A 24949-nucleotide genomic window follows, 5' to 3' on the forward strand; every position below is an offset into this window, starting at 1 on the left:
AATATTGCAGCCATTGAACTAATTTATTAAAAAATAAAATATCACTACAAGGTAAGATATTTATGTGAAATGTTTACATTACCGGTAAGATAAAGAGTTATGAGTACTTCTTTAAAAGGCTCATTGCATGGTAATGATTAATGTTGACTTTTTTTGTCAAAATTACTAAGTTAACATTGTCAATTCTCAAAAATACTAAAAGGCTTTAGAATCATTACAAAGTTATGAATAACATATCCATGACGAAGTTGGATTTGAAGCTTGTGGTGGGCTGAATTACAGGACATTGCAACATGAAGGCCAAGAGTTCCAAGTTGGGGGTGGGGGTTCCTGGTGGAGGACGAGGAGGAAACTGAGACGGTGGAGCACTTACTCTGCCACTGCCCAACTCTTATCGGAGTGAGACATACGCTACTGGGTAAGCAGATTCTGCCCGACTTGTCCTTCCTCTCCGATACCGAGCCAGCGGTTATTCTTAAGTTAGCCAGAAGACAAAAATGGCTAAGGACGACACACTGATTACACCGTAGATACAAACCTACTAACTTCTCCATTCCTATCTTCAAGTTCACGCTTCTTCACTATTCGTTTCCTTCCATCTTATTACTCTATTCTTCCATCTTCTCTAAATTCGGATGAACACAATGGACCAATAGGTCACCGAGTGGAGTGTTTACACAACCACGCATCCTTTAACCTAACCTACGAATAACAGTCATTTAAATGTACTTTTTTGTCCAAATTACAAAATTTTTGTAAAATCCAGGAAGAAAATTGCTACCACAAACTCATTAACAGTGATTTATATAGGCTTGTATCCAAATTGCAAATTTTTCAATCTAGAAAAAAGGAAAATTGCTGTCACAAAATCAATACTTGATAAAACATATAAGTTCTCTTTCGCATTACCGGTAAGATGAATGGTAATTAGTAATTCTCAAAAATATTAAAACAGTTTTTGAAATCTAAGTTTTCTGTCGAATTTACCAGATATTTGTGAAATAAAACAAAAAGAAAATTTTCTGCCACAAATTCATTACAAGGTAATATTTATAAGTTACCTCTTGCATTGTTAATTATCTAAAATATTAAAATGCTATAGCACCATTACATGGTAATGAGTCATTTTATGCAAATAATCAGTTTTGCTTTGAATCCAACAAATAGAAACTTACTGCCACAAATGTTTTGTATTTAAGTGACCTTTTGTATTACCTGGTAAGCGGAATGGTAATTGATAATTCTCCAAGACATTGAAGTGCTTACCAACCATGGCATAGTAATGGGTCCAATGGGTTGGTCTGCTCTAAAAATCGCAGTGGGCGTAGTGACTGGCCGCTGCAGTATCAGATATCTGACTTTAACATGGGATAACAGCGTACTTAACTACTGTAGTCTATGTGAATATAAAGAAGAGGTTGAGGCAATTTAACACCTACTAAGCACAGGTGGGAGATAGAAATTCTAATGTTCTTCTGAAACATAGATCCCATTATCGTCTACAAATTTGTGTAAAGCTAAGCAGACCAACCTACTAACGATAAATCTCGCTTTATATCCTTCCTTCTCTTTCTCTATCATAAACAATTCTGTCTCCTATAATCATCAATTTTATTCTTCCTAGGATGAACACAATGGACCAAAGGTCTTTGAAGTGTAGCTGCGCATCCTCAAACCAACCATCTCCAGATTAGAAATTCGACGGCGGGTCAATGTCAAAAAAATAGGTCTTTGTTTAATTTTTTTACAAGAAAACTGCAGATAATTTCCTTATATTTTAAATAGAAATGGATATTTATAGGAAAGCTAGGGCTGGATATTTATAGAAAAGAGGGGCTGTATTGGTCATTGAAATAGACTTTGTTGGTATTGGATTTTTGCTGCATTCTCCCAAGCCGAATGAAAATATTCTGTAAAATGCAGTTAAAAACACAATTTCAGTTTTTAAAATTACTTCTTACACGGATTCGAAAATATTATTTACAAAGTGGAGAGAGAGAGATAGACAGAGCGATATAACAACTTAATATCAAAAATAAATAAAAGGATATAATACATATTTACATAAAGTGTATAATTTACAAATGTATATAAGTAAAATTAGATTTGTTTTAATAGAATTATTTAAATCATAAAAATCATTGAAACTATATTATTGTGTGTTAATTTGTAGTTAGTAATTTGTTTTGTTATTTTATTTTTTTTAATATTGTTTTTTTTTTTAATTATTTCACAACATTAAACATTTTCTTTTTGTTAAATTTACAACTAATGTTAGTAACAATGGTTATTTATTTTATTTATTTATTATTATTTTTTTTTTTTTTTGTAAAAGTATTAGTAGTAGTTATGGTATTTATAAATATTTTAATTAAATGTATGTGATGGCGTTAAATGAGTAACGAGAAAAAATAAATTAAGAAGTAAAATAAATTTCAAAACAAAATCATGTTAATTTTTTTTTAAATCAAATCATGTTAGCTTTGATTTACAATCGATGATTTTTACGTAGTAATTGATTTATCTTCTCAGTTTGAAAAAAATCTGAATGGATGATTTTTAATAAAGTCTTGGCAGTCATTGAGTTAGTCAAATAATGGAAGATTAGTGTTTAAACGAGTGATGAAATAAGTTTCTGTAATAGGTCATTAGTGAATATCTAAAAATGAATATAGATTTGCATTTGAGCCAGATGTAGTTTTGATACCGAAAAAATACAATGAATAAATTTAATTATATATGGAAGGAACTTATTTTCTGGTTAAGACCTTGTCCAATGTCAATAATCTAAGAGCCACAATCTTTTAACATTCCCCTGCTGCAGAGTAGCAGGATCATAAATCTTGTTGTTTAGACTATGGGTATACATTTTTGTCATCAAGGAATTCATTGTTAAGACATTGGAATAAATGCTGGGAAACCGATATGATATCGTTCAAGGGACCAAAAGATAAAGTCTTATTTTAATCAGATTATACCAAGTACATAGAAGCATCTAAGATATCAAACTCTCATGGAAACGTAACCTAAAATAATGAGCTTACGAAGTATCAGTGGTATAGGGTGAAATAAAAAAAACTGCAAACAACTTCAGACAGCTGTCATTTCTTAGCCACTAGTCCGACAGCAGTTAAAATTATTCCAGTGACAGCTCATTATATTGTTTACAAGCGTACAAAAACATTTTCATGAGAATTTTTCAGAAAAAAAGTTATTCGTGATGGAATTCAAGCGTGATAGTGTGATTTCTTTATATTCGGCTGGAAAATCACAAGTGGTTATCGTTAGAGCACTCCAGCATTTAAATGTGAATAAATCTTTTGTGTCTCGTACCATCGGTCGTTACCGTGATATTCTTCGCTCGTATTAATATACCGTGGCATCAGAAAATATGCTGAATATTATCGCGAAAATATTCTGGAGGGTATATTAAGGCCATGGCCACGCAAACATTATGTCCGCAGACCTTGGACATTCCAACAGGATTCAGCACCATCACTCTAAGTACGCGCCACCCAAGAATGGTTACAAAATGAGGCTCCTCGCTTCATTTCCAGTGCACAATGACCACCAAAATCCCTGAATACCAATCCGTTGGACTATTATATCTGGAGTATTTTGGAAAGCAAGGTTGGCACTAAAAAATACCAAAGTGTCGATCACCTCAAGCAAGCGCTTCGCCGGTAATGGACCAAAATACCGCAGAGCAACATTCGGGTAGCGTGTGACGGTTTCATTGACCGTTTGAAGGCCATAATTCTTGCCAAAGGTTAACAATTCGAATAAATCTAAACGTATTCTAAAATGTGATGCTATTTCCGACATTTTTTGTTTTAATTCAATAAAATAAAAAAAATGTAAAAATTATGGCGTTTGACTGTGCATTTTACACATATTGCAAAATATTTTTTTAGCAGTCGGAGTCTTAAAAATAAATGGAACCCAATATACTCAGACTGAGAAAAATGCAGCACACAAAGATCTGAATATTTTACTAATACATATGTCATGTACTACTGCAAGTCTAAAAACTTTCGGAATTTGACAACACGGCAACACATGGACATGGCCGGAATCTTCCAAGAGACTGTTGTCAGGCCCTTTAATAATTTTGAATAATTTCTAAAAATGTTGTAATTTTCACTACACAAATCGTGCATGTATATGTGACACTAGTTTTATGTCAAACGTCCTCTGGTTGTAAAAAAATTCCTACTTGTTATTGTGTTGTAAAATGTAAGCGAATGATGAGTTGAAAGAATCGACATGCAATCGAGAAATCATGTTGCTGATTTTTTCTTTGTTGTGTTTCAAAATAAGGTCAGTCGAGCTCATGTTTTGTGAAACAAAAAAAAAAATGAAAAGAAAAAAACACACATATCAGTGTTAATCGATGTCCAATTAGTATATTACATACACATACACACAACAAAAAAATCGGTTATTTAAAAAATACAACAAAAATAATACATGTTAACTAAACTTATATACGAGAAGAAACTGGGATTGGTCACGACTTGGTCGGTTGACAACAAACATGGAACTACACTTCAGAGGAGCTAAGAAGAGAAAAAACAACAACATCGACATCGATGACATCTAACAAGACTGTAATGTGTCGAAAAAAATACAAAGCAAGAATCTAAAACAAATGTTTTGAAATGGATTTTTTTTTTTTTTTTTTTTTTTTTGATTACCTGGATCTGAACTTTTCTTTCACTGATTGGCTGTGAGTTTCTTTCGTGATCGTGAATCCAAAATGAATGAAATAAAACCAATGGATGGAGGAATACTTTATTACTTTTCGTTTTATTTTAACAATAAAAAACGTCCGTTTTAAAACTTTATTGAAATATCGAGAATTATGCATTTTTTGCTTGTTGTTGTATATAATTAATTTTCATTATTTTAATATATAATTTTTTGTTTTATTTTTTAAATATTTTTTTTTTTTTTTTTTTTTTTGGAAAAATGTTTTTTTTTTTGTTTAGTGATTTTGTTTTTGAGTATAATTTTTTAAACAATGTTTTTTTTTGTTTGTTTCAATTTTTTTTCGGGGGGGGAAAAAGAAAACAATTAAAAATTCTATGAATTTTAAATTAACTACTACTAAAAACTAGTTTACAATATTTGTTTATTTGCTTTTTGTTGCTGTGTTTTTGTTTTTATTTTCGTTAATGAAATTTATATAATATTAAGTTTTTTTGTTGTTGTTGTTTTTTGTAATTGGATATTTTTCTTTTTCAAGAATATTAGAATATGCTTATCAAAAGGAAGCATTTTAGCATCATTTTGTTACTTGAGATTTTTATTTTGGTTTTATCGCACTGCTATATATACAGGGTGTTGCAAAATGAATTCATATATCAGTTGTTTGCTTGAAGCGGGGAAATATTTGGAATATTAAAACTCTAATGATATTTTGCATTTGAGAAACTGTTGCCCTCTCTGCTTTATTTTGATAACATTAGCTATATTCAGAGAGGAAAAATTCTTAAATGGCCGATATCTACAAGTACAATATGTCCATGAAGTTCGATCTGAACAACGTTTTAAAAAAATTCTCTCTTTATTCAAAATTGCTGCAAGTTGTTAGTCATAGGGGATACAATTTTAGACTAATGTTCAGTAATTTCAAAATAGCCTATCAGCCCGAAAACAACTACTGGTAATGTGAACATGAGAAAGAAATAGGGACAAATTTTGCATGTGTTCCAATCTTGTACTACAACTTTACAAATTACTTTAGTGGCTGATGCTCTATACTCAGGTTTGGAACAGTTCACAGCAAAGTTCTTCACCAATACACTATCGCTATTATTCTTCCTAAAAAAGCATAAACACAAGGAATTAAGCATTTACAAAGTTATGGGTCAAATCTTTAGAAAGTATAATAATCAGGAATGGTCGTTAATCCCTCTTGCCTAAACATCGAATTGAGTTCAGAGTTTGTCAAAAGTTTTTTTAGGACAACTAAAAATAATGGTAAAGATATCCGAAGCCAATTCTAAGTACATCTCTGAACCGCGCAAGTGCTAAAAAAAATATAATTCCCAGACACTCTAAGTCAGGGATGGTCTGTTTGACAGTTTTTTAGGTTTTTGACTGCCGAAAAGTTGTAAACGTGTACAAAACGTAGAAAAAGTATAAAACGTCATAAATTTTTAAAATACTGTAATATCCCACGTAATACATCACAAGTTATTTGATAAACGCTTAGGACGTATTATTGAAACCTCGCTGATTTTAAACAGGACAGTTTCCTTGTGTAAGTCTTCCAAATATGGCAAAGTTACTTCAGAGAGCTTAAAACCTGAGGCTGGCGTTTTGTTCCAAAGATATAAAACTGTAAAGATTGAACAAGATCGGGCAATAGATTGAAGACGATATTGAAAAAATGCATTAGAAAATTTACAAAAATATGTTATTCCGACATCGCGAAAAAATTACGTTAAGCTGTGCAGAAAAGCATAAGATATGATAGATATGGACCCAAATATGTATATAAAAATCAGCGAAAATCCTATTAAACATGTAACATAGTATGTTATGATTTGGTGTCATAATTTGTCATATTTCAAAATATTATCATATTTTTTCTACTACCAACGCCATCTATTGAATTAACGCAGCAATGAAATGTCCCATTTTTTTATTTTCCTTTGTATTCAACCACCACGTTTCTGTCAAAAACTCTTATTATTTGCCAAGGTTTATCATACGTATGTTTTATAAGTCAGCATTTCTGACAGACCATCTATGTTCTAAGCTAAGAAGTATTTTTTATCAAAAATTGGATAAATTAGTGATTTTTTCTCACAACTGATTTGTTTTTTTTTTATTTTTTACCGCACTTTGTCACTTTCATCAATTCACATTGAAACACTCTGTATACGTAATAATTTGTTTTATAATATTTATAGAGAAAAAAACCAAATTGGTGATAACTACAATTTAACACACAATCTAATCACACATATGCAGCTTTCTTGTTGTTTTTATTTTTTGTTGGTTTGTTAAATATAAACTTATAAACTAACTTGATATACAAATATATAAAAACAATAAATAATAATAAAAAAATACAATATAAAAAAAAAATAAAATAAATTATTGTACAAAGATAACACAAGGCAAAACAAAACAAAATTTTCTCTTAAAATTGTACCAGAGAAAAAGAGGAGGTAAGATAAAGTGATTAACAAACAAAACAGTATATAAATTCAATAAATGGATTGAAGAGCAAAACCAGAGATTCATAGAAAAAAAGTGACACAAATTCTATACATATAAGCAATAGAAAAAGAATTCAAAAAAATATAAAACAAAAAAAACAAATTCTCTACATGTTTTGGGTGATTGTGTTTTTTTTTTATTTTTTAGGTGTTTCTTGTTGTCTCTAAGTATTTGTGATTTTTTTTTGCTTTGCTAATAATTGTTTGCATTGTTATATGTTGCTATTATTATTAATATACATTATAGTTAATAATTGTTTGTTTTGTGATTTATTTTTTGTAGCCGTTTGGTTAAGTATGTCCTAGGAAATGACCTCATATGTCTTCTATGTTTATGTATATGTAACAGATAAAAAAATATTATTTATTTTAAATAACTAAACAGGTTACAATAGAAAAGAAAAACTAACAAAAAATAACCTTTCTATGATACAAAAAAGTAAATGCATTTTTACATGTTTTTCTTGTTATTAACTTAGTTTACAGAAAATCTAAAAATTACAGGTACGAGATATACATACAAAGGAAAATCACATTGAAAAATGAGTGTAAATTATTTTTATCATATCTACAGAAAAAACTTCATTTCAAGTCGGAATAAAAAGCAACAACGAATTTGACAACTTGTTTTACGCCAAAATAAGAGAACAATTCTGATTTCAAAAAATCGTTGTGAGTATGCCAAAAGGTAATGGAAAGCCACTTAGAGTGGTCCAGTCACCCGATGCATTTACAGCATCGATCTCGTTAAGTGGCAATTAAGATCAAGAAAGATATTGCTTTTTTCGGATATACGTTTTAATATTTACGATTTGTAGCAATCTAATCGGATTAGAAATGCAACAATGCGCGCTGAATTTTATTGGCATATTTTCGGGAATATTGTTTATCGAATCCAACAAATTAAACTTTTCTACTTTGTTCTCATGTACAAATGGGAGTTGTTACAAATCAATTAGTAATTATTAAGATGAGAGTTATTCTAAAATCACACTACTCCGAATACATGGTATATTCATTTGTAAATAATGCTACTCTCAATAGCCCTTCATTGGAAATCGACTTATACTATTCATGTATATTTGCAAAATTCTTAAAGAGGTTTTGAAAATGTCAAATCGAGCAGACTATATCCACTTATTTATGCCTATATTGTATTTTAACACTAAATATATAGAAACATGACTGTATGCTAATAATTTTGGCTGTCATTCATTCTTCGTTGCTTTTACTTGGCTTGAAACTGTTGAATATGAATGAGTATATCTCATACAAACAAATATTTAAACAAAAAAGAAACAATACAAAAATAAATATCAAAGACCGGTGAGAGGTACGTCATTCTCTGAAAAAGAATCAACACATCACAACAAAGTCAGTCAATGGCATATTTAAACAAAAATTGCCAAATGAATTTATAAGTGTATTGATATTAGTTGTAATTGTTATAACAAGTAGTGGTACACATCGAAATATAGAATGTCAATTAAAAACAAACATCAACATCTATTCAGCAAATATTAGAATTTCATGCTGTTTTAAAGATTTGACTTATAAATAGATTCATTTGGCGGTGTGATGTGTGCCCAATGGACACGTAGGGAAATAAAACTTGACATGAATTCAGGTCCTCACATTATCTTAGAAATTGAATTGAAATTATTATTAGATATTGAACATGATTCAACTCCGTTGTTCACATAGGTATTTCAATAACAATTAGTAAAACGGAAAATATTGTAATTTAATTGAGAAGTTGGGTGATCTATTCAATATTTTTAATTATACTCATGTGTGTATAAAAGATTCCAAATAATTTCAGAAAATAACGCCCTCTCTCGGGTCTTACAAAATTGAACAAGACAAATGTCAACTGAAAAGAACTAACAACAAATAAGAATTTATATATCAATGAACTACAACAAAAACATTAAATTCCAATATTTTGTGTCTTATAGAGATTCTACTTTTTATGTTTATAACAATAAATAGGTGAAAAATACATAATAGCTTCTTAATTGTAAAATTAAAAAATTAATTAATTATTATTTTAATAAATTTTGTCTTTTCCAAGTGAAAAGTATAGAATAACAAGAGATAGAGGAAATATATGGGAAATTTACTTTAGACACATATGTATATTTTTGTATATAACTATAAATTGAAACTAGTTTTAATTACAAGAAGATTATTTTGTGGTTTTGAATAAAGGGGAACAGGTAGGAAAGAGAGTTTGATTTTGTATGGCAAAAAAAACTAAAATTAGTTTGCTGTCTAAATATTCAAAACATCAGAATAAAATCAACAAATTAATATTTCTCATGGTGGCCTACTTAGAACCATAATTGGTCTCAGGAAATTCTGTTATAGTAGTACACTGTTCTTTTTTTCTTTTTAAGTAACAAAAATTCTATCATAAAAATAGAAGAAGAAACTAACTAATGAAGAAGAGAACATAAAACAAAGGCCTTAAAATGTTTTGATTAGCTGCTGCTGTGGGAGTTGGAAGAGTTCTGTTTCTGGAAAAAAATGAATAGAATTAAAAAGCAGCCATTGGGAAAAATTTCGACTTAGAAGAAGAATAATGATTTTAAGGCCTTTTTGTGGCAGGTTGGTATTTGTTTAGTGTTTGTTTTTAATTTGTTTTTTTTTTTTCTTTGTTTAATTAAAAGTAATTGTTTTTTTCTTTGTTGTTAATTTCAATAATTGCTTATTTAAGGCTTAAGGCCTGATAATGAAAATTTGAAAACTGTTCTGTTTGGTATTTTTCTGATTTTGTTATATTTCGTTTCATTGTTGTGGTTTGTTGTCATACAATTGTTTTGCTTTGGTTTTGGTAATTAATAATCTAGCAACAATTTGTTATTTCTCTTCTTCATCATTATTATTAATCTTATGTTTCTATCCTTCCCATATTTTTATATATCTTTTGGATATTTTTTCTTTTTTTCACTCCGTACATTATTATGTAAAGTAGTTAATGTTTTTTTTTTGTGTTTAGAGAAATTGTTACTACGGTTTTGTTTTGCTTTTCTTTTCTTTCCTTCTTCTGCTTGTTGTTGTTGTTGATCTTTTTAAATATTTTTTAATAAATATATGAGATATATAATTATTATATTTTTGGGGTTTTATATATAGGTAGGTAGGTAGTAAATTTTGTTTTGTTTTTGCTTTGTCAGAGATAAATATTTATAATATGTATGGTAGGAGTAGTTGTTGTTGTAGTAGTAGAAGGGATAAGGTAGGTAGGTAAGGTAGTTTATATTAAGAATAATATTCTCTTCTCTTGCAATATTTCAAAACGTTGTTTAAACAATTACTTCCTCTCCTGCTGCTGCTACATTTATATTTTTTGTTGCTATTTTGGGGATTGCAAGTTTTCATTGATTTCTTTGTTTTGTCTAATTAATTTTGTTTTAATGTATATTATATATAATTAATAATAAATTTAATAAAAATTGAAATTATAATACGCTTTAAATAGAATTATATAGAATTTATGGCATTTACATGAAATAACTGCTAACATATGCAGCAACTATGATACCCAACACAGTCAAGCAAAGCAGAATCATAATCTTCTTCCGGCGAGCTTTACTCTGGTATTTCAAAGCTTTCTTTGTATCCTGAGTTGCTGTCTGCACGTAGTCCATAGCGTGCTCCACATGGTATTCAATGCGATCAATCATTTCGCCCTGCGACTCCACCAACATAGCCATGTCCATGAACATGTCGTGCAACTCCTTAATTGATGTCTCCAGTTTCATGATATCGGCGTGACGAGCTTCAATATCGGCCAATGTCTGTTTGGCCTGTTGCGTTTCCATGATAATGCCCTGCGTGAAAACGGCCGGATTGCCCTGTTCCAACATGTCTTCGAGTTCATCGTTGGTTGTGGCACGGCCAGTGATTTCCAATTGACGCTGTATTCTACCCTTGCAACGTTCACGATAATCGGTCTGTGTGCGATTGTATTCGGTCATTACTTCGACGAATTTTCGCGACAATGTCGAATGCTGCGTTTTGCGAATACGCAAATCAGCAGAGGATTTATTCTGTTGTTCTTCCTGTTCGATGTTTTGTTCGATGCCTTTTAGTTTGCCTCGCACACGGTTGGCATTCTTCTTGATGTCCGCCATGAGATCTTCAAGCTCCTGCTTGGTTTTTTCATCGGACTGGGGAGCCGAGAGGATGGCCGAGTGTTTTTTCTTTACCTCTTCGACATTTTCTTGGACTTTTTCTATCATATTACGTATCTCCTCAACTTGAGCAAAGAAGTCATCCATATAGGAGTCATGGGTGGCGTCAACATTGACGGCCACCTCCTCGGTTTCCTCATCGTCCGATTGGGCGGCATGTAAAGCGGCTAATCTGTCTTTTGTCATGATGCTGGTTTTACTTCTTGTGGTTGCGGCGGCGGTATTAAAATTTAGTTAAGTAAAACTACTGGTAGTGTTGATCGGCTTGTTTTTTGTTGTTGCTTCTTTTAAGGTTTAATAGCCTCTAGCTGATTTGCGTTGAAAATTTTCCAAGGTTCTCTCCTAACTAGTATAGGTATTTAAATTTCAATACTTCTATGCTGTCCAATACTTGTTTTATTAACTGGCATTTGTTGAATATTAGTGTTTGATTTCGTGATTTCTTTTCTGTCGTTGATCTTTTGGTTAATTTTTTGTCGCATTTATTAATTGTCGTGTTTTTTTCGCTTTGTTCTTTTTTATTTCAATTCTTTTTCCAATAAGATTTTTCAATGCCACTCTAACATAAAATCCACTTAATGATTATACACTGGCATTTTTTTTTTTTGTTTCAGATTGGAGAGCATCAAAAATATGTTGGTCTCCCCCTTGTTTAGTATGGTTGTTGTTGGTGGTGTGTATATTTTTTTGCTTGTGGAGTAGCGTGTACTGATGACTGATATCAAACGTTGTGGTCGGGGTTTGGGGGATGGTAGCCGGGCACACAAACACGTATAGAGAGAGAGAATGTATTCTTGCTTCTTCTTCTTCTTTTTTGGTTTGCTGCTATCTCGTTGATTTGATATGGCTCGAAACGTGACTCACTTTTTGGTGAATGAAATTTTGTAACAAAAATATGTTTGTTGTAATGCGTTTATATTATAAAATTCGACACTTTCTTAAAAATGGTTTTATTTTTTAATAAAATTTTGTGGGAAACAATTGATAATTTTGCAACACGAAGCAATTCCTACTTTTTTTATTTACTGACAACACTTGTGCTCTTTGGTTTTGTTAACTCTCTCACTGTGTAAGGGAATTTTGTTCTCTTCTCTTTATTTCACTGTATGGAAAGAGACTGATTTAAGGTATTTTGTGTGTATTGCTTTTGGTTTTTTTAATTATGAATTTCCTTTGACGTTTACGCACCAAATACTAAGTTGATAGTTTTATTTTATTTCCTATTTGGAGAAACAATAAACTTTCTATATTATTTTGTTTTTTTGATTTCTTATGGAATGTTATTCCTTCGTAACCTTGATGAAGATAAAACAGTCAAGGATGGAATATTAGGCAGCAGGGCGTTTTTGGAAATCCCGTTTATATCAATTGTTTAAAGGTTTTAGCTTGGTATGGTGATGATGTTGTTGTTGGTTCTTTGGTATCCACACAATGCCACTGGTTTTTCTTCTTCTTCTGGCCGTTGTTCGTGTTCAACACTTGATTACAAATATTTTTTTCTTCTTTTCGTTCAACACTCACACACATTCAGTTATGGGCTACTTTTCTTATTTTGTTGCACAAAACTCATTAATTGATTTTCATTTCCTTCAATAAATAGGGGGAGGATATAAATTTCAATTTTCATGGACAATCACTTGATTCACACGCCTTGAAAAGCCTGCTGCTTCTATTGTTGCTTGTCGTTTGAAGGGGGGATTTTTAATCAATGTAAAAATATCGATTTTTCTGCGCAAAGCCTACCGTAAACGTATTAAAGCAAAAAAAGACTTTTGTTTCGTCAGGCGGCCGTAATAGAAAGAGACTTGAGTTTTCGTTCCGGGGGTAAGGTTTTTAATAGCACACTTTTGCTTATTCACGCGCGTAGGCTATTTGATTTGACTTTTGGTCGGTTGTCTCCAATTTAACAAACGGTGGGTGTGTATTTTTTTATTTTTATTTTTTTTTTTTTTTCAAAAAATTTCAAAAAGATCACAAGAATTTATTTTTATAATATGCAATTATTGGCTTCTGAATCTAAGCAATTCACTGAATTTTTCGTTTGATTTTCTTGTAGAAATGGGTTTTTCCTTTTTCACTGTGTAATTTTGGAATTTTTCACATTGCTACACCCGTTTGCTTGGGGATAACGCTACGTGGGAAACAACGTTGCTCTCGTCGCAAAGGTTTACTCTCGACTAAATTGGGGAGCTGTGCCAGACAAACGCCAGAGTGATGGCCCCACAAAAACAATAATAAAAACCGTATCTCACAAAGAGCGTGCGTTAAAAACACTCTTAAAAAGCGAGGGAGTGTTTACGAAATTCTCTTTTTTTCTGTGCAGCAAGCAGAAAACCACTGACACTTTTTTTTTTGCAATTTTCCTCTTTAACCTTTTTTGTTTTAACCCCTTTCCACAGGAAGAAAAACGGAAAATTTTCCGGTCGTATCAAATTGGTATGCACAATTAAATATTGCACTTTTCTTGCATTGCATTCACTGCTGGCCGTCGTTATTTCGTTTGTAAACAAAATTTAACACAATTTATTTACTCGGCAGGGCGATTTTTTGTTTTCACTGTGGATTTTTATTTGCTTCCAACCATTACGTCAAAAATTTTATGTCACTTTGATTTGTCTGAGTGTGTGTGTGCCCTTGTGTTTGTTGGGTGACAGTTGTTTACGTACGTATTTACAAGAAAAAGTGCCATGTTAAGCAACTGTTCATTACCCAAAAAGGCACAACATTAAATGTCAAAATAAAAATATGAAAGAACGAGAGGTGAAGTTGAGAGAATTGATACAGTATTGCCAGTTGAAAGAAATAAGAAATCAAGTTTGGAACAGATTACTTATCAATTTTGCTATTTTAGCGGTTAACTATTTATAGCGTTACCAAAAAATTCGTCGTACTCGGTCGACGTATTTCACCACAAATTTTTTTATATGAATATTACACAAAAACGTCGGGAGTACAAAAATTTCAAAGTTGAATATTTTCAACATTGACAATTGTATATTTTCTTTTTTTTTGTATGTTGAAAATAGATATGAATAGTAATAAACAAAACATTGTGTATGTTTGAAAATGGATAATATAACAATTGTATGTATTTTAAAAATGATCACATCTTACAGCGTTATTAACATGGTTCAATAAGAAAGTTTGTTCAATTTTAAAGAAACTAGAAAAATGCAACTCTGTGCTGGAGTCTTATAGTGTCAAATAGACTTTCAAATATGCAACATTGTCTTTATTTTTATTTTTTTAACAAAATTCTTTTATTGGGGAAAAACACCAATGCAAGAATGGAATGGAAAATAGTAGTACAATACAGTTTTATCACAAAATTGTACAACTTGTTACTAATTTCGATTAAAATTTGCATTTATTTTGCAACCAAATTTGAAATAATTTCAAATTATTGTATTTTTTATTCAAAACAATACACATACACAAAATGTGTATATGTTTTGACAGAATAAGGATACAAAAAGGAAAAAATGTATTTAGGGGTAGCTTTGTTCTATCTTCTGTAATTATGTGGACTTGGCGTATTTGGATAATACGTGCGTATAAAACATTTTACCATAAATTGGATCTTAAACATTTGGGTACGCTGGGCTGAATTTTAAGGAGCGCTGATATATTAAAAAAATTAATATAAGTCCCAATTTAGATTGGTCGAGTTTTCTTGTTACAATTTTTATTGTTCTCCCTTAAACTCGTCCTCTGCATGTATAGAAGGCAATTTGATTTTAGCAATTTGGTTCTTCATTATTACTTTTTCTGTCATTATTATTTGAAATTTTGTATAAAAATAACACAAAAAGAATTGCTAGAAAATTGCCAGTTGTCATCATTTCCATTCCTCTTACCCTCTCTCTAACAAACAGAGACTTGACATATTTGTTCTGTTTATGGTAAGAATGTTATGCTAAGTTCTCTATTAGTTGTTCAACCATTAATTATTAAATATCGTCTTAATTCTCCACCATGGTATAATTATTACAGGTTTGCTGCCCCAGCTGATTTGATTCTACAGTAATACTAGTGTCATGCTCGATATGACGTTTTGTGATTTAATTCCATTTCTTGATATACAATGGGTATACCATTTTTTGATATAAACTTTATACTAATGATAATATTTTTTACTAAATATAATATTTTTAACCTAATAATAGAAAAAATCTCCATTGTACTCAACAAATCTCCAACGGCGAATGTGCGAAAACTTTTTTCGCGGTTAAAAAGCAGCGACACAACATTAGGTAACATTGTCGTATATTTCATTTTTCCTAAAATAGCAAAATGTAGAATACTTTATGTATGTATGCAGTTTAGTTTCAATTTGAAAGTAATGTGATTTTCTGGTGACTGCTTGTAGAGTTGAGAGATTTGGATTTACAGCTAACAACTATACATTCAGGGGAATGATATGAAAGCTTTGCTTCTGAATTCTGTAAAACAACACTTGCTGATACCTGTTTTATTCTACCATGATTTGGGGAATCACAAAAAATTTGCTGAGCGAAAAAATATTTTTGTTTTTTGTTCCATTCAAATCATTTACAGAAATAGGATAAAATATGTGTCATCCCTAACAAATGAGAGCATTTATTGAACAAATAAATTAAGACATCTTAAAATTCAAAATAGAAAAATTTTATGAAATTTAAAAATTTTTCAGGAAGACGGAAAATTATGAATGAAAACTACAATGTTGAGTGGCGTATGTACATTCAAACGAAAGTAAATTTTGTTTTCTCTCTCATCCGTGCTGGGCATTTTGTCCACGAGTTGAAATTTTCACAGAAGACCGGAAACAAAAGAGGTAAAGTTTTCAGAAAAAATAATAATAATAGCATAAAGTTTTTACTACGATTTTCCCTTTATAATATCGAACAAATGCAAAAGTGGTATATTCTTACAGATACTGGAAAAGAGCAATTTTGAACAAAATGTTCATAGCTGTAAGAGTTGCACTTCAACCATTTTTGAACAAGCAACAACGCAATGATATGTATCGAAATTGATAATTATACCTTGGGTTCAACGTGATTGAGAAACAGTCTTTGCAATAATGTAAATGCATAACTACGATATGCCAATTTCCATTTATGATATAATGCTGTTAGGTTCTTGCAGGTTTTGGAACAGAGCATTCATAACATACAGCTGTAAATATCATTAGTTAAAACAAGTCTATGTAGTTTCCCTGAATATTTACAATGTAAGCTCCTTAAAAATAGTAAAACAATACTTATTAATTCATTGTAAAAAGTATACAAATAATAATAAAAATTGGAAATGTTTCTACAGTATATCTTAATAAACTTTACTAATAAAATTTTTAATCACCTCATTTTAATGTTTGTTTAAAAAACTGTCATTTACCAAAATTTCCTGCAAAAGACATTTTAAAACAAGTTTGGTTTTTGGAGTAGTTGCTTCTTTTAAGTTTTAGAATCTTTTACACTTCATTTTTTATCAATTAATTGCTTAATTCACATTTTTTTCAAAATTTACCGCAATTTCATTTTCCCTGGCTCTTAATTGACATCATCATCATCTTGGTTAGAGATACAAAAGAATTGGAAAAATAAATCGACTTACCGGAATCTTTGTAGTCAATACTACACCGCAAATCTCATCGTCAACCATAAACTGCTCACCCAACATGGCCATACAAATATCCTCCCACGCTCTGTCAATTTGATTTTTACGTAAACGTATCAACCATTGTCCGCCCTTCGAATTGGCCGGATCTTCCCACATGGGCCGAATACCCTTTTTGAAGAGACTCAACTCACGGAAGGGATTTAAGGCTGTGGGGCGTCTCAATTTACAATAGAGTGACAACCAATGTTCAATGGTGGCACAGCGTCCAACCATGCGCAATGATTTACTATAATCGGTGGCACGGTGTGCACCTTTGCGTGAATACCATAACCAGTATTCATGTTGCAATGGATGATCATCGGGATCCACCTCCATGGGTGGCATCTTGTCGGCATCATAATCATCCATATCGTCTTCGTCGCTCTCGAAAATTTCCGAGCTATGTCGATAATTACTGAAATTGTGACTGTAATAAAATAAAGAAAATAAATTTGTTAAAATAAGCAACTGTTGAAGTTAAGGTTAACTACATTGTGAGAAGCGAAGCATTTCATCTTCCAAATGAAATCTTTCAGCAAAGTTTTCAAAAGATTGGCAGAATAAAAAATATTATCACGGAAGTCCTCTCACTGTGTTAGACTTTGTTTTTAGATAATTGAATCAGTTTAAATTTAGTACGTTATACTCATTTGAAATGAAAATTAATAGAAATTTAATTGTAAGGCAAAAATATGAAAAGACAGTCTTATCACAGTCAAGAGAAAATGTTTTTGTTTTCCATTTTTCAATTGAATTAAAATCCAAAATGTTCAACGAACTCCGATGCTTCGTTCCAGCAGCCACAAGAATCGTTATCATAAACGGAAAATCGGCTATCGTAGTAAACATTTTTACATTCCTGCAGTTCTGGAACAGACCTTCAGAATTTGTGTTTTGCTTCGGCATGGTTAAATAGATCCCCAAGTAAATTGAAATATATCTAGTTCGGTTTAACAATGTAGAAAGAAGTGGATTGGATATATTGATTATCGAGAAATTTCAATTTTTTTATATTTACTGACGAAGGAAATCGTTTTACTGAATATCTACCTGGGATCACAGTTAACACACAAGACTATCTGAACCACTTTTAAAGTAGAAATAGTGGCACTTGAACATCAGCTGTCCTGGCAATTGGCTAATATGAAATAAACACATGAAAACACTAAAGCCGTTATTTCTATAGCACCCTTTGGCCATATAAAATGGAAAATTAGTTAACATCGATGAAATCCTTCCACAGATAGGAAGACAATTTGAATAATTAAAACTCTGTGTTAAAAGAATATCTAAACCAAGAATTAGGTAAATACTTAAATTTTGCATTTATTTAACAACCTAAATGTTAATTATCATCTTTGCTTACCTTGCTTTGAGAGTCGGCTTGTTGCTATCCGAACTCGATGTGTCCAATGAAGTATGATTTTTGGACGACAAACCAGTAGTCTCTGTCAAAGAATTGTCCTTTTTAGAAGCGTACAAACGATACGTATTAAATTGTCGACTATGAAAATCGAATGGCCTTTCAGATTTCTCTAGCTTGCCGGGACTGTCGGCAATAACATTTCTTTCCCATCTCTCGTTTCGTTCAAAACGATCACTGCGGTCAAAGCGATCACTTCTTTCAAATCTATCGCTCCTTTCAAGCTTATCGCCTCGGTCGAATCTATCGTCGCGTAGACCGAATCGTTCACTTCTGTCGAAACGACTGTCGCTTCTTTCGAAACGATCACTTTTATCGAATCTACTGTCGCTTCTTATAAAACTATCGCCGCGCTCCCATTTTTCGGTTCTATCGAAGAAACGATCAGATTTATCAAATCTACTGTCACTTCTCTCCCACCTATCGTTTCTGTCAAAGAAACGATCACTTTTGTCGAAACGATCAGCCCGCTCCCAACGGTCTGGCTTCTCGGCGAGACTTTCCGACTTGACATGATTTTCGCGTTTCTCGGAGATATCATGTTTTTCGGCACTTTTAGGCCCCTTTGGCAATTCATAAAGCAGACGCGATGGACCCTTTGGTAGTTCATACAGCAAACGGGATGATGCCTTTTGCAATTCAAATTGTGAGGGTGAAGTTGACTTTGTCATTTCGTTTTGAGACGATTGCGAAGGTGTTTTTGGTTCCTCGTCTTGATTTGTGGGCGAATCAGATTTTGAAGGCTGCTCATTCGGTGGCTGTTGTTGAGTTTCTGATGCATCTGTCATATCGTATTGCGAGTTGTTCGATGGCTTGGATTGGTCAAATTGCGAGGGCGATGCTTCTGCTTTGGGCGCCTCATAGGATGAGGACTTGGAAATATCATATTGCGGCGGTGTCGATGATTTTGGCATTTCAAACTGTGTCAGAGATGGTGTCTTTGTCAAATCGAATTGCGGTGGAGATGTTGGTTTTGAAATCTCAAATTGCGAAAGTGAAGCCGATTTCTGCAACTCTTGATATTGTGCCTGTTGTGCTTGTTGCTGGTTTTCAGTCATATCGAAGGGCACAAGCGTTGGACCATCCTTTTGGGACTGCTGTTGTTGCTGTTGCTGTTGCTGCTGCTGTTGTTGTTGTTCATACAGCGATCTTGAGTGGGCATTCTGCATGGAGAAATGCGATGCAATTTCTTGAGCCTGGGATAGTTGTTGGATCTGTTGTGCCATTTGTTGAGCCTGGGATAGTTGCTGGGCCTGGGATAATTGCTGGGCTTGTAATTGTGCCTGTGCCTGGGCCGCCGCCAACTGCTGAGCCTGCGTCATCTCACTGTATTGGGTCAAGAGCAAAGCTCTCTGAAGTTCGTAAATGGTTTGTGGCGGCAACTTTTGCAAGTCTTGTGGTGACAGCGTCGACGCTTCTCGCAGCAATAACTGAGCCTGCAGCGTGGCCTTAGCCAATTCATATTGCGATCGTGATGGCGATTGGGATAGTTCATATGGCGATTGTGGCGATGAATCGGCCATCTCGTAGAGAGAGCGTGGGGGCACCTTTGGTAGGTCCGATTGCATTGGGTTAGGAGGCATCTTCGATATATCGTTATGCGATAAGGCAGCAGCCTTTTGCATTTCGTATCTATACATCATAGAAGCATTGGCCATTTCATATAGGGATCGAGATGGTATCTTAGGTAGTTCATATTGTGATTGGGGCGAGGGTTCTTGCAAATCAAATGGCTGAGGCTGTGATGGAGCTCTAGGTAACTCATACTGCGACAGCGAAGGAGACTCGGGCATATCGTAAAGCGAGCGCGATGGCGCCTTTGGTAATTCGTACTGCCACAGAGATTGTGGTGGTCGTTGGATCTGCTCAAAGGGCGACATTGAAGGTCCTTTCGGCAAAGGATATTGTGACTGCATGGCACCATCCGGTTGTTCATATTGCCAAACCGATTGTGTTCTAGGCAAATCAAACGGCTGAATAGGCATAGGTCGGGGAACATCGTACATCGATTGTGGTTGCTGCTGCTGTTGCTGCATTTTTGCTTGTTCGAATTGTAAATCGAACATTTGCTGCAGCGATGGGGGAATCGGTAAGCCATAGGACGCCATCTGAGATGGTATTTGAGGAATATCATTTGGTGGTTGTTGTTGATGTTGCTCTTGCTGTTGGTGTTGTAGTTGTTGTTGTTGTTGCTGCTGCTGATGCTGTTGTTGCTGTTGTTCTAGTTGCTGAAGAGTCATTTCGCCCTGTGTTGCCATGGAAACAGGAGGCATTTCATTTTCTTGTGGTCCTGATATTTCTACTGAACCGTGCAGCTGATTACCCACAGGCGAGTTTGAAATCGACTTTTCCAACTCATTTTGCGAAGAGGACTCGGACAGTTCTCCAGTAGTCGTTTGGGAACTCGTGATTTGATGGCTTTGTTGCTGCATTTGTGAGTCCGTTCGTTGCTCTACCTCATCTTTATTGTCATTTTGTCCAACTTGTTGTGGCTGTTGATTTGGTTTACTTTGTTGATTTTCTTGTTGTTGTTCCGGCTTTTGCTGGCTTTTTTGTTGCTGTTTTTGTTGTTTTTTACTTTGTTTAGTAGCCTTAGACTGCTGTTGCTGTTGTTGAGGCTGTGGTTGTTCCTTAGATTTTGCCATGGCTTGTTGCTGCTCTTTTTGTTTTTCTTGTTTAATATTTTGTTCTTGTTGCTCTTTTGCTTTTACATGTTGTTGTTGTTGCTGCTGCATCTGCTGTTGATGATGCTGTTGCTGCTGTTGTTGCAGTTTCTGAGCCGATAGTACTGCCTTTGCATACTCAATATGAGGCAAAGGCAGATTCCTTGGTGGTACCTCGTTCTGTGCATTATGCGGCAAGATACTTGGAAACTCTTCATGAGTTGGTGGAGGCGGTGTAGGCTTTGGCTGCTCATGTTGCTGAGCAATTGGCAAGCCATACTGCCACACGGATGGCACCTTGGGAGCAGCATGTTGCGACTGCGATGAAGACGTTGGTAGCTCCGGGAAAGCTACAGACGGTTCCAAAGGCAGTTCGTACTGCTGAGGCTGGGATGGTGGTTTTGTTGATGGCGGTGGATTTTGTGTCGTAAGAGCCTCGGTTCGTTTATATTGCCAAAACGATTGTTCCCGGGGCAACTCGTATTGCCAAAACGACGGTGCTTTGGTGGACATTCCCTCGGGGAGTTCGTATTGGGACAGCGGTGGCAAACCCTGTAACTCATAAAGAGAATGCGATGCCTGATTGTTCCCATAGGCATCGGTTCCATCGTCATTTTGTGACGACGAATCCCCACCAAAGTCATTCTGCGATGGTGAGTTTGAGAGTTGGTTTTGGGAATCCAACTCGGACATATCGCCATCATCATTCTGGCCATTTTGATCGAGCTGCAACAGTTTCTGTTGCTTCTTTTGCTGTTTCTTACTTTGCTTTTGAGTCGATTGTTGCTCTTTTTGTTTTTGTTGCTCTTTCGCTTTAGATTGCTGCTGCTGTTGTTGCTGCTGCTTATCTTTTTCTTTTTGCTTTTGTTGTTGTTTTTGCTGCTGGGGATTTGGTTTGGGTTGTGGTGGTTGTTGCTTACTTTGCTTTTGCTGCTGCTGCTGAAGCTCCTTCTGCTGTTGCAATTTTTGCTCTTGCTTATTTTGTTTCTGCTGCTGCTTTTTCGTCTTAGCGGCAGTAGTAGACGATAGTTTTGAACTAAAACGAAGAAGAATGATAAATTATTACAATAAATCTTTTAATCTGTTTTCCAAAAATAAACAACAATAATAACAACAAACGTATTTTTTCATATGCTACTATTGCCCAAAACAAGATCATTCACATGCATACACACGGAAACATGTTTTCTAATAACCTGCGCTAAAACTAGTTGTGATTGCTGTTCTATGTATAATCATCTTATTGGTTTTCTATTCTGTGAGTTCTTATAGGATAGATGGATGGCATGTCAACAGCACACAAAATTAACTGCCCTATCCTAACTAGAATCTGAATGCGCTGGTGTAAGTGTGTGTGTGCGTAGTGTTTCCTTCAATTTGAAAAACATCAGCACCCGCAAACTGTTGGGTGTACAACATTATTCAACAGGTATTTCACTTTTAGAATGAATTTTCCAATTTATCTTCAAAACCTCCTAAAGGAATATGGCAAGATTGTTCACTTTATTGATAAATTCAACAAAATTTCCACTTAGAATTTGCATTTTGATATGTTAGGCCGTAAACGTAGACCCAAATTTTATATCAAAACACTCACACACGCACACACACGTTCCTACACTTGCACTCACTTCGCACAGAATAACATAACCTAACATACTGGTCGCAGGCAGGCAGCGAAAGAACATAGAAGAGCTGAAAAACTACGATCATTAACCGACAGGGGCAGGGGTTTAGTAATAAAGTTGGCGTTTTGCCCAATTGACAGTCCGGACATTGGTCTATTTGTCTGTCATAATGCGCCTGCAACCCGGTGGTCAGCCTTGGTGGCTACCCAGCAGCAGCATCAGCCATAGACATCAGCTGCTCCACTTACTTTTCATTTTGTTTTGCTGACACTTTTTCCATTATCGTGAGTGAGTAGTAGATGGTGTTGTTTGTTGGGGGCTTCTACTTAAAGTTCTTCCGCCAAAGCACTGTTTGAAAAACGTATCCCTTGGATAAAAATGTGTGTTGAACACTTGTGGATTTATTGGTTGATAGCTCCTTTGGACGCTGGTTTGCTTTATTCTCCGTCACTTGGTCGTCAGCGGCTGCGATGTGCTTCTAAATGTGTTGCTGGTAGATTGGTGTTGTCTCCACCGTTTAAACGACTGTTGTGGGTGTTCACAGGCACGAGTTGTATTCGACACTAGGAATCTTATTCCAAGATTCACGAATTGTTAATTTTATTGAGGACTCCTGGTAATTCAAAGAGTTTAAGTAAAAAATTTAAGTAAATTCCAATAGTTAACGACAATAAAGATTCGCTGAGGTCTCTTGTGTTCAGTATGCTCTCCTATATAGGGATACACAGGTCGACTTTTGACTAATAAAACGAAGAAGACAAAATAAGAATGACACAAAAATGTTATCGATTGTTCGATTTATTCGATTTCTAAAACTCACGATAATATGAAGGAAAAGGCAAAACAAACACAAACAACTGAGAAAGAACAACAGCTGATCCGATTGTTTGTTTACAGACCATGATACAATTACATGGTAGCAGTAAAACCCAGCTGATTTAAATGTATGGTAACACACATGGTACAATGAATTCAAGGTAGGGCAGAACAACCATATGATTTCAATTTTTTCATTTTTCTGGCTTAATATGTCAACTTCATTTGTTTATGTATGTGTATTTTTTCAATAATAAAAAAATTGTTCAGGAAATATTCAAATTTGGGTGTTTTCAAAATGCTTATTGCAACGTATACCTCGACAAAATCTACAGTTTTTGTTGCGAAATAAACCATAAGAGATATATAGAACATAATTTTGAAAAGAAATTTTGACCTTTCATTCATTTTTCGCGGTTTGAAATTATTTATTCAAAATAAATGCAACAAGTTGTTTGATTTTTTATTGTTTTAATACTAATTCTGACATTACAAGCCAAACAGGCAGACCTCTATACTTGCAATTTTTTCAAAGTTGACCTACCTTCTCTTCATTGTACCATGGTAACACAGTTGATAAATTCAATATGACGATTTATGATATAATTCCATTTTTAATATAAAAAAGCTAGCCTTTTTTTTATGAAATTTTACGGAAATGCATTATAATGATTTGGTACAACTCTAGTTTTGTAAAAGCTTTTCGATTTTCGAAATTTAATGGGAACATATGCTGCCAATTTACATAAATTTTGGGTAAAAATTGTGACTAAAGCAGCCAAAAAACCTTAAATCTGTTCGTGGACCTATGTAGCCTATTTTCAATACCAAACACACATCTGAGTAATATTTTATCAATCTACTTCATTTTGTTTGGAAGCTAGAGTGTTTTCCATCATCAAAATACCGAATATAGTTAGGTTCCATTATATGAGGGCTATACTAAAACGTGGACCTGCACAGACAACTTTTTGTCATAGGCTGTAGTATCCATTATAAAATTCAAATACTAAATTTGAGACAAATCCGGTGAATGTCGCTAAAATCAAAAAAAAAAAAAAACGGAATATCGGAATATATATCGGAGCTATACGAAGACCTGAATTTGCACAGACAAATTTCTGTCTTAGGCTGTAGTATCCATTACGAACTTCAAATACCAAGTTTAAACAAATCCGGTTAATAACGTTGCTAAAATCATCAAAATACCGAATATCGGGAGGTACCATTATGTGGAGACCTGTGCAGGTCCACGTACATCCTGATATTCGGTATTTTGATGATTTTAACGAAATTGTTTCAATTTTGTTATTCGAAGTTCAAAATTAATACTACAGCCTAT

The 24949-nt window shown here is 33.7% G+C and overlaps 2 protein-coding genes across 3 annotated transcripts in view; both read right to left on the reverse strand.

Moving 5' to 3' along the window:
- The window catches only part of LOC101887659 (syntaxin-1A), a 215056-nt gene extending 200912 nt beyond the window's left edge, over positions 1 to 14144 (reverse strand). Inside the window, exons 1-2 of one of the 2 annotated variants that reach the window (XM_020039847.2) lie at positions 13807 to 14144; positions 10746 to 12654 (exon numbers count right to left, since the gene is read on the reverse strand). In XM_020039847.2, the coding sequence (XP_019895406.1) occupies positions 10746 to 11620 (875 nt within the window). In that variant the 5' untranslated portion in view covers positions 11621 to 12654; positions 13807 to 14144. Of the gene's footprint in view, positions 1 to 10745 lie in introns of both variants that reach the window. The other variant, XM_059126938.1, reaches the window with a different exon arrangement.
- The window catches only part of LOC101887830 (uncharacterized), a 227799-nt gene extending 204270 nt beyond the window's left edge, over positions 1 to 23529 (reverse strand). Inside the window, exons 1-3 of the mRNA XM_020039846.2 lie at positions 23040 to 23529; positions 18444 to 22199; positions 17033 to 17504 (exon numbers count right to left, since the gene is read on the reverse strand). Of these exons, the coding sequence (XP_019895405.2) occupies positions 17033 to 17504; positions 18444 to 22199; positions 23040 to 23071 (4260 nt within the window). The 5' untranslated portion in view covers positions 23072 to 23529. The remainder of the gene's footprint in view (positions 1 to 17032; positions 17505 to 18443; positions 22200 to 23039) is intronic.
- Positions 23530 to 24949: the final 1420 nt, after the last annotated feature.

The sequence above is a fragment of the Musca domestica genome, unplaced genomic scaffold, assembly GCF_030504385.1.
Source record: "Musca domestica strain aabys unplaced genomic scaffold, Musca_domestica.polishedcontigs.V.1.1 4, whole genome shotgun sequence".
Classification (NCBI taxonomy): domain Eukaryota; kingdom Metazoa; phylum Arthropoda; class Insecta; order Diptera; family Muscidae; genus Musca; species Musca domestica.